The sequence below is a fragment of the Calliphora vicina genome, chromosome 1, assembly GCF_958450345.1.
Source record: "Calliphora vicina chromosome 1, idCalVici1.1, whole genome shotgun sequence".
In the NCBI taxonomy this organism is placed as follows: domain Eukaryota; kingdom Metazoa; phylum Arthropoda; class Insecta; order Diptera; family Calliphoridae; genus Calliphora; species Calliphora vicina.
In genome coordinates this window covers 36096594-36107364 of record NC_088780.1, presented here as the reverse complement: position 1 = coordinate 36107364, position 10771 = coordinate 36096594, and the positions used below count along the sequence as shown (strand labels likewise).

General features: G+C 28.3%; 2 protein-coding genes across 2 annotated transcripts; both read left to right on the top strand.

Annotated features, from left to right (window-relative positions):
* Positions 1-5188: 5188 nt before the first annotated feature.
* Positions 5189-5646, top strand: LOC135963221 (probable insulin-like peptide 1). Its single transcript, XM_065514987.1, has 2 exons — positions 5189-5336; positions 5401-5646. The coding sequence occupies exons 1-2, from the start codon at positions 5189-5191 to the stop codon at positions 5616-5618; spliced, it is 366 nt and encodes a 121-aa protein (XP_065371059.1). The 3' UTR covers positions 5619-5646.
* A 4217-nt stretch (positions 5647-9863) lies between these two features.
* On the top strand, positions 9864-10292 carry LOC135963456 (probable insulin-like peptide 3). Its single transcript, XM_065515304.1, has 2 exons — positions 9864-10011; positions 10075-10292. The coding sequence occupies exons 1-2, from the start codon at positions 9864-9866 to the stop codon at positions 10290-10292; spliced, it is 366 nt and encodes a 121-aa protein (XP_065371376.1).
* Positions 10293-10771: the final 479 nt, after the last annotated feature.

Sequence of the window (10771 nt, the reverse complement as noted above, 5' to 3'; positions counted from 1 at the left end):
TTCGAATTATTCGATTTTTCTTTTGTTCGAATAAAAAGAATAATTCGAATAAGAGATTTTAACTTGTTCGAATAATTCGATCACAGGTTTAAAATTAATCGAATTATTCGAATAATTTTATTTTTTTTTAAAAAAGTAAAGAATGAAGTTTTGATGTTGGTTTTTTAATATTTTATTGTTAAAGAAAAACAAAAAATAACGTTAAAGGTAACAATTCTAGTATTGATAATGTTAAAAAACATTTGAAAACAAAGTCCATCATTACATTTTCAACAGAAATATTCTGATCAGATTAAATCCCAAACAATCTACGAAACAATTAACTAGCAAACCCTTTAGTTTCCGTTTTGGAGCTATGCTTTAAAAAATTTTAGCTAGTTGGACATGATCCTGAATTCAAATTCAATATAAACGTATTAAGAACTTTTGTATGTCGTTCATTAATTCGGGTTTTAAATTGAGTAACTAATTCTTTAGTAAATTAATTATTCACTATTTCTAAATTATTTATAACAAATTGTATTATACATCAAGCTCTATCAACGTTGCCGAATCTTTGCTTAATAAAGTGGTCTTGGGGAATTACACAATAAAGCGAATCTGTCCAAAGTTTGATATCATTGTCAGTGAACGTGGCTAATTTGAAGTCAGGCAGTGAAAGTGTATTACCATGTTAGACAACGATGTTCAACGATGTTCAAAATCATGTATAAGACAAACTTTTCTTGCAACAAAACGTTAGTTTGCAATATTTGTGTTTATCATTCGATTTATTAAATATTTTGCAACACTTACGTACGTGGTTAATAACATCACTTATATAAATATATTTTAAGATGGCCTTCATTTATTTCAATGTAATCATTATAAATGTCATCCTCAATATCACTTTCGAGGACCGTTTCAAAATCACATTCAACTCTACTTAAATCCAAGTTAATATTTTGATTATTAATTGCGATTCTTCTAATATTTCGCCATCTAAATAACAAATATTTTATTCCGTAACATTTATTTTCATTGGTTCAAGTCCTAAGTTAAAAATGTTGAAAGATTTGTTTTTAGAATTGTAACTTCTTGCAGTAATAATATTTATATATTTATAAAAGGAACTATCGGAACACTCATCTACAGTGATTAAAAGACCTTTTGTCTTTAGTTATTTGTCGAATTTCAGAAACAATACAATTTTTGTGAGTCATTATTACTTATTTAAATTTGAAATTATGAAAAATTTTAAGCAATTTAATAAATTTAAATATACATATATATATGAACATTTATTCGTTTTATTCGATTATTCTACATAAAATTGTTCGAATTATTCGTTATTCGAAAATGGCCATTTTTAAATTGTTCGAATAATTATTCGTAAGAAATTATTCGATTAATCGAACGATCATTAGTCGAATGAATACCCTATTGTGTACCCTTTTTTATACTCTGTTTCTTCACTTGAGGTTAAAAAGGAAAAAATGTTGATCCAAACGTATTAATTTATTATTAAGTATATAAATAGTTAAATTTCATACGTTCTAATAAGAATTGCAATTATAAATTGCTGAATTAGATACAATTTGTATACATTGGAAATAAAATATCTTCTGCGTAAACTAGTCTTACTAACAATTATTATATTATTTCAGTTGATATACCATCATATTTAGGTGGAGGGTATTTAAGATTCGGCACGGCCGAATATAGAACTCTTACTTGTTTGTGTTAAATTTTATTGGGATACCAATATGTTTAAGAAATCCATGCTCGTTAAAAGGATTTTCGGAAGTGGACCTTATAAGGGCCTATAACTTATTATGTACAGATCATCAGAAAATTTTGTTAGATGATTTGCCTATATATGAAACATATTTGTGTTGAAGTCTATTTGGATACTAACATGTTTCAGAGATTTATGCTCATTAATGAAATTTTCGAGAGTGGTCCCACGTAACTTATTACACCGTCCGACAAATAGAAAAAATATTTGTTAGACACGACCGGATGATATACGTCTCAAACTATAAATTTAATGGAGAAAAACTGTGTTTTCAGTTTTTCATTTCGTGATCCTGTGTCCTTTTTTAAGGACTTCAAAGTTTCAAAGAAGTACATTTTTCAAAAAATATTTAAAAATACTCCTGCTATTCCAACAATGACAAGTTGTATGTCAAATGAACAAGAACAGTTGTGAAATATTTTGTATTGTCCTTATTTTGTCCTGTAAGGATCAAAATGTGTCAAAAATGTTCTTTAAAATATTTAACCTTTAATATCTTTTAAGACTGCGAATAAATTCCTTTTAAAAAAATAGTGCGTTAAAGAACCAAATATTCTATACTAAATGTCAAAATTTCATCCTTTATATACATATATAAAGGTCAAATTAATATATAAAAAAAATTTATTACTATTCAAAAAGTTTTATTTAGAAAAGTGCATGTTTATAAACTACACCACCATTGTAGGACAAAAATATTGTCCCAACACCCACCTTAAAGTACACAAATCTGCTCAGGATCACTTTCTGAGTCGACTAAGCGATGTCCGTCCATCCATGTAAACCTTGTAATCAAACTACAGGTCGCAGGTTCAAAGATAATTCGACATATTTTGGCACAAACCTTTATATTGCCCCAAGGACAAAGACTGTTGAATTTGGTTAGAATCAGCCCATTATTTATCCTAGCCTCCATACAATTGGCCTATTTGAAAATAGTTAAGCTCTCATAAATATCTTAATTATAAACATATTCAAACCAAATTCAGCACAATTAAGTGCTATGTAAGCCGAACTCTCACGACCAAATTTCGTGACGATCGGTCAACAATATTCCATAGCTCCCATATAAGCAACATTCTCGAAAATATCATTAATATACATAAATATCTGAAATATGTCAGTATCCAAACACAATTCATATATATTCGCTATTCATCCAACCAAATTTTGTGACGATTCGTCCATAATTAGTCATAGCTTCCATATAAGGCCCACTATCGAAAATGTGTGTATTCAAATAAGATTCAACACAAATAAGTTTCATATCAAAAGGAAACTCTTTATAATCATATACCCGGTGTAGGGTATCATAAGGTCGGGCTTTCCCAACTATACCATTCCGCTTTTCACAACGGATTTTGTTATATTTTTTTTCGAATGAAATATTAAAATAAAATATAAAAAATCAAATAATTCAAATTTAAAATATTTTTTAACAATTAAGTCGTTAAGATAGAAGGATGAAATTTTGGGACGTGGTATTCAATATTTGGTTCTTTGAGTAACTATTTTTAAAAAAAAAAAATTATTGGAAATCTAAAAGGATATTCAAGGATAAAATTTTAAAAGGACATTTTTGACATCTTTTGATCCCTACAGGATAAAATAAAAATAATACGAAATATTTTACAACTCTTCTTGATCATTTGACACCAAATTTGATATAGTACGATGATCAGAAGTATTTTAAAGCATTTTTTAAAAATGTACTCTGAAAATTTGAAGCAAAATGTATCCCAAATAGTTTATATAGCTATTTCTTCAATCTTTCGAAAAAAAATATTTAAAGAAAAAAAATAAAAAAAAATTTTAATATTTTTTTCCGAAATCAAAAACTTTTTTGACTTTTTTTTCTAAATGGGCCCTTTTTTCTTAAAATAAAGCTTAGATATTTTTCTCGAAGACCTATTTGGTCCCTTAATGGGATGCGAGTTCGATATCTATAAAAATAAATGTTTTGAAACTCAAAACAAGCTATTTTTGACTTTTTTGAAAAATCAAAAACTTTGTTGACATTTTTTTCCAAATGGGCCCTTTTTTAATTTTTTTTGCTCAAAAGATAGCTTAGATATTTTACTTGAAGAGCTTTTTAGTCGCTTAGTGCGATGCGAGTGGGATATCTATAAAAATAAATGTTTTGTAGCTCAAAACATACAATTTTTTACTTTTGGTTTTTGCAAAATCTAACTTTTTTTTTCCAAAATGGGCCCTTTTTTTAATTTTTTTTTTTGCTCAAAAGAAAGCTTTGGTCTATTCCTATAAGACTAATTTGGTAGCTTAGTGGGAATCGAGTGGGATATATAGCAAAATAAATGTTTTGTAACTCAGGATATACAATTTTTGATTTTTTTTTTTTGCAAAATCGATTTTTTTTTAAAAAGGGGCCGTTTTTGAATTTCTTTTTTTTTTTGCTCAAAAGAAAGCTTAGGTATATTCCTTTAAGAGCTTTTTGGTTTCTTAGCGGGATGAGAGTGGGATAGTATCAAAATAAATGTTTTAACAAACAAACTGTATGTCTTGTATGTCGGAAGGCATCGATTTTAAAAATTGGTTCACTTAACATGAAATCTCCCATATTTAAGGATGATAAAATTTGATGGGCTTTTTCGTATGGAAAGAAAGGTAGAAAAGAGGAATCTTTGAAAATGGGGAAGAATTACAATAATGATTGGTATACTTTATACACTTCAGCACCAACCCAATATACCCCCACAATATGGTGGTGTAGGGTATAGATAATGTTTGCATGTCATTTACCCATAGATGTTTAAATATTGTATAAAATATACAACTAATCAGACATTGACACAGGTCCAATTTTTCATATGTCTCTTTCAAAAATTCGATTTTTTCTCCTATTACCTGTAAAGGGTATAAAAGATTCCGCATTGCTGTATTTAGAGCTATAACTTGATAAGATAATTTGCATAATTATGTCAGTGTTTTGTAAGAAGATTTTAAAACAGTTGTGTGAGGGCTTCCTCGACACATATTCATATTTGGTAATAGTTATAATTATAAAATAAATTTTAAATATTCATAAAAGCTAAGCACATTCATGCTTTCCATTTCAAGATTAAGGCGTGTTAACATATTTACTTATCTATTATCTAACAAATACCTACAATCTAATGATAAATCTATGTATTAAAAAAAAATTATGAATATTAATAAGCACATATGAACCCAATACACCTATTAGAATAATTCTTAGTGACAGCATTCCTTCGCAATTCTTTATTATAATTTTTCATAAATTCACCTATAAATACTGCACTTAACTATAACAAATACCACAGTCATCTTTAAGCAGTTAAGCCTTCAATTACTTACAAATAACTAATAAAGAACTTTCTTTAAAAATATTTGTTTATTAAAAGATTAAAAATAAAAAACATCTCTAACAAAATGAAATTATTGTGCATTTTTGTAATTGTTATTGTTGCTGTTTACGAAGTAAATGCCAGCACTAAGCGCCTGTGTGGTCCTGTTTTGGCTCAAGTCTTGGAATCGGTTTGTGTCAATGGCTACAACTCCATGAAAACTAAGAAATCAGGTTATATTTCAACAACAATAAAAAAAATGTTTCTATATAAACCTTAAATTTTCTTTAAATTTAGTACCTGTACACAATGACTTGGATATTATGGATAATTACAACGACATTGAAGATGATGCTGGAGTCCATACCAAAGGCTCATTTTTGGATGACTTGTTAATGAGTAATCATGCTAATAGCGTTGCCAAGACCAGAAGACGTCGCAATCTTTTGGGCATTTATGAGGAGTGCTGTGTTAAAGGCTGCAACTTTTACGAATTGACTTCTTATTGCAAATAGATTGTTTTCAATCCATTAGCTCAGTATGAACTTAAATCTTATGTGACAAAATGATAAACGAATAATTTTAGTTATAAAATTATATATTAAGAATTATTAAGAATGAATAAACAAAATTAAAACAATCGAATTTTATGAACATATTTTATTCAGATATGATTTATTTAATAAGTTTTTACTTTTTAGTTTTTAAAAGAAGCTTAAGATAAAGGGCTAAATAACCAACAATAGAAAATAGTTACTAAATCTTAATGGTCCTCATAAAAACACTAAAATGCCTCGCAAAATGTGCATTTTTTCTCTCTCGCAAATGAACAGACAAAAATAACCATTGCTTGAAGTAGGGTACATGTCTATGTCGATTTAAAAATTTAATTCTTAAATAATAATTCTTAAAGCTTATCAAATATGTAAAAATATTTAAAAAAAAATATTTTAAATATTTCAAAATATTAAAAAAAATGTTAAGCTCCATTTTTGTCAAAAGTCAGCCATTTTTAAATCACATTTCAAAATTTTGACCTTGAGTTGATTTGATGGCGAATTCACGTGTTACTTTGGTATTGATTAGAATTAATAAGATTGACGAAGATGTTTGTGAAAAACAAAATAAAGTCAAGGTAAAAAAGTAAGAGAGCTACATATATTCGGCTGAGCCGAATCTTATATACCCTTCACTAAATTATAATTCAAAATAAAAATTTTAAATATTTTTAGGTAAACAATATTTATTTTTTTTTCAAAGTTGTTTTTTCCAACTTTTTTTGAAAAACATTTTTTTCGAATTGTTATTTTAAATTTTTTTTTTAAATTTAAAAAAAAAATTTTTGTTTTTTGGTGAAAAAAAAAATCGGGTTAAAAAATATTTTTTCCGATTTTGACCCATTCTAGGTCCAACTTACTTACTATGGTCTTATTATATACGTCGCACAGAGGGATTTTGGTGTCAAAAAGTCAATTTTTCAAACACTTAATTTCAAAAATCAAATGATGCAGTTTTGTAGAGATATGTATGTTTAAAGATGAAATGTACACTTATAGTTTTAAGAAAATAATTTACTTATATTTTCACGCAATTCAGTGGTTTATATATGGGGCATTTCATGTCAAGTGAACCAACTTTTGAAATCGATGTCGTCCGATCGGGATGAAATTTGCACCAAGGTTAGTTCTATTGGATAGTAACTCAGACACAATTTTTCAACAAGATCGGTAGAGAACTCTCTGAGTTATAGGGGGTCAAATTTCGACATTTTGGTCAAACGAGTTCATCGATTTCAAAAGTTGGTTCACTTGACATGAAATGCCCCATATGTATAATTTTCCTAATAATACCATTTACCTTTAATATATTTGAAAAATATAGCATTTCTCCATAAATACAAAAAAAAGTTATGGGGATATCATAAACCGTTAACGAGATATGGCCATATTTATAAGGCTCTAAAAATTATTTTATTTTTGATTTTCCATGGAGAAAAAAAATGTAACCCCACTTTCCCCCATGCTGTTTAATAAAATGAAAGGTGGGATTGTCTTGTTTTGATTTAAAAAATAAATAGTTTTCGGAACAGCACGAAAACTTAACATTTTTTGTCGAATAATAAACGAAATATCAAAAAAATTCTTTTCTATGTATGGGTTTCGTGGCCGTGACCGATTTTCTTGAAGCTCGGCATGCGTTCCTTTTTTGTTTCAATAAATGTACGTACCAAATTTCTAGACTTTTGCTTGGATATAAACAATTTTATGCGAAAAAATCAATTTGGTTTATATGGGCAGTAGGCGTTGGGCATGGTCGATTCTGATAAAATTTAATTTTTTCTTAATTTAGTCCATATAATTCTCGGTGCCAAATTTCAATGCTCTACGACCACTCCTTATAATTTTTGCCCAAAAATATATTGCATTTGGATTGCATGGGCGGTATGCGGTTGGCATGGCCGATTTTTATAAAACTTAGCATATGGTCTTCTTTTGCTTCAGAAAATACATGTACCAAATTTCTAGACTTTTACTTGGATAGAAACAATTTTATGCAAAAAAATCTATTTGGATTGTATGGGCAGTGGGCGTTGGGCGTGGTTGATTTTGATAAAATTTTATTTTTTTCTTAATTTAGTCCATATAATTCTCGGTGCCAAATTTCAGTGCTCTACGAATACTCCTTATAATTTTTGCAAAAAATGTGTGAAGCCATCCCTTTGTGCGTCGTTGCAAAGGTCTTTGAAATATCTATCATTAGATATCCATATTGTCTATATTAATGACTTATAAATCCAGATATAAACACAGCCTCAAAAGTGAGTAAACACCAGCTAATTTTTTGATTTCTTTAAGATCATGAAAATCATTATAGTCCGACTTAAATCTTTTTTTTCATAACCGAATCTATTATGCAACCCAATCTCCAACAAACCGAAACTTTAAAATTTTATTCGATGGATAAATTTTAGGATTTTCATTATCTTAAAAAAAATTAAATAATTTTTGGTGTATACTCACTTTTGAAGCTAACTGTAGGTCAAAAATCGAGGTTGTCATGGTTTTTTCCTCATATCTCAGCCATTTGGGGACTGATTTTTTTGATTTAAAATAGGAATCTTCTCGAAAGCATGTCTGACAGAATTATTGAAGATTTGGATCACCAAGATATCTGGGGTCTTCATGGCTTAATCGACTCCGCTATCTATAAGTATCCAGAATATATATACTTTATAGGGTCGAAAAATTATATTGTGGAAATTACAAACGGAATGACAAAATTATATATACCCTTCTCACGAAAGTGAAGGGTATAAAAACGAAAATTTTAAAATTTAATTGTTTATTACAAAGTTTCATTCATTGAAATCTGCTATATTTGTAGCAATTCAAAGATTTCCTAACCAGATGTGGTCGATTTTTACACCCTGTATTCTAAAGACAGGTCACAAATTTCATTCCATGTACATTAGACATGCCCTCAAAAAAATAGATTTGCTTTGGATGGGTCTTATTTTGTTCGTTAGTAGCTAAAACTAACTACTGCAAAATTTAAGTGAAATCAAATAACTAGAACACGTGCTGGAAATCGATTGAATATTGTAAAATTGGGTAAATAATGGTACCTTTTTCGATATCTTAAAAAAATTTCATATTTATATACTGGTTTTTAAACATTTTCAATAAACCTAAGCTTCTAGAGAAAATCGATTGAAAGTTGTAAAATTTGGTAAATAATGGTACTTTTTCTGATATCTTAAAAAATTCCCTATTTAAATACTGTTTTTTGCAATAAACCTAAGGTTCTAGAGAAAATTATCTTTCTAACAAGGTATAAAACATGAACATCGAGTTAAAGATAACCAAGTTATTAGCATTTCACTACGTCATATATTCAAGAAAAACGACATTTTTGTATTATTTGCTCACTGTTATGTAAACAACTATGTCAACAATAGAAATGCGAGTAAAATTTGAGTAAACTAGCATTTTTTGCTCAATATTTGGTCAGATAAAACTCGTATAACTTTGTTATTTTTCATTCGAAATTATTGTTTTATACCTTGTTAGAAAGATAATTTTCTCTAGAAGCTTAGGTTTATTGCAAATGTATGTAGCTCCCAGCATTGGCCTCCTCGGCAATATACAAAATTAAAAATAAATAAAATATCTAATTTTTATTTAATACCAACTGAAATATTGTACCTTTGTGAGTCTGCGATGAATATTTCTATGTGTTATAAACAGAATGACAAAATCAATATATCCACCATCATTTTCATTTCTCCGAAAGATACTGGATTCAATGACTTTCAATTTTAAATAGAAAATTTGTTTCACTATTATGTTCTGGTAGTGTGTTGTGAAAAGAAAGTAAAATTTATTTAGCACAAATAAAACACATAAGGATAAAATCAAGAAGACAACCTGCCCTAACAACTTTAAATTATGTAATTTTAATCTAATAATAAATCTATGTATGAAGTCGAGCAAAATAAATTATGAATATTAATAAGCACATGTGAATTAAAATACACCTATTAAAACAATTTGAAGTGACAGCATTGCTTTGTCATCCTTTGCCACTTATGTGGATGTTTTCTTATATTTTCTACTATAAATACTGGAGTAAATTATTGTAAATAGCACAGTCATTTTTAAGCTGTTAAGCCTGCAATTACTTACAAATAACTAATAAAGAACCTTCTTTAAAATTATTTGTTTATTAAAAGATTAAAAATAAAAAACATCTCTAACAAAATGAAATTATTGTGCATTTTGGTAATTGTTATTGTTGCTGTTTACGAAGTAAATGCCAGCACTAAGCGCCTATGTGGTCCTGTGTTGGCTCAAGTCTTGGAATCGGTTTGTGTCAATGGCTACAACTCCATGAAAACTAAGAAATCAGGTAATATATCAACAACAATAAAAAAATGATTCTATATAAACCTTAAATTTTCTTTAAATTTAGTACCTGTACACAATGACTTGGATATTATGGATAACTACAACGACATTGAAGATGATGCTGGAGTCCACAAAAAAGATTCATTTTTGGATGACTTGTTAATGAGTGATCAAGCTAATAGCGTTGCCAAGACCAGAAGACGTCGCAATCTTTTGGGCATTTATGAGGAGTGCTGTGTTAAGGGTTGCAACTTCTACGAGTTGACTTCTTATTGCAAATAAATTGTTTTCAATTTAACTATGTACTTGAATCTGCAGCGACAATGACCAACGAGTATTTTTAGTTTTTAAATTATATATTTGAGTTATTTAGAATACAAAATTACAATAAAGTTAATAGAATTTTATGCAAGAAATGTACATTGAGATTTGTTTAAATCCACTCCATACTTTCTACAAGAAGCTAACAGAATTTTTTAATTCCAAATAAAGTTGAGAATTTCAATTTTAAATTGAGAAAATTCCAAATGATATTGAAAGTATATCGGTTCTGGCATAGTTCGATACAACTAAAATATTGTCAATAATTTGCATTAGCTATTTGAATTTAACGGTATATAACGACTGCCTGCAACATTCATCATGTGTTTATAAACATGTCTATCAGTAGAAGCTTCTACTTATCAACAATGTTTATAGCATGCAGTTATTAGCATTGTTTGTAAGTATGGCAACACTAAATGTTAAAGCTGCTAACATTA

Coding starts and splice junctions, on each gene's coding strand:
- LOC135963221 (XM_065514987.1), top strand. CDS start 5,189: ATGAAATTATTGTGCATTTTTGTAATTGTTATTGTTGCTGTTTACGAA. Junction 5,337..5,400: donor CATGAAAACTAAGAAATCAG/GTTATATTTCAA, acceptor CTTTAAATTTAG/TACCTGTACACAATGACTTG.
- LOC135963456 (XM_065515304.1), top strand. CDS start 9,864: ATGAAATTATTGTGCATTTTGGTAATTGTTATTGTTGCTGTTTACGAA. Junction 10,012..10,074: donor CATGAAAACTAAGAAATCAG/GTAATATATCAA, acceptor CTTTAAATTTAG/TACCTGTACACAATGACTTG.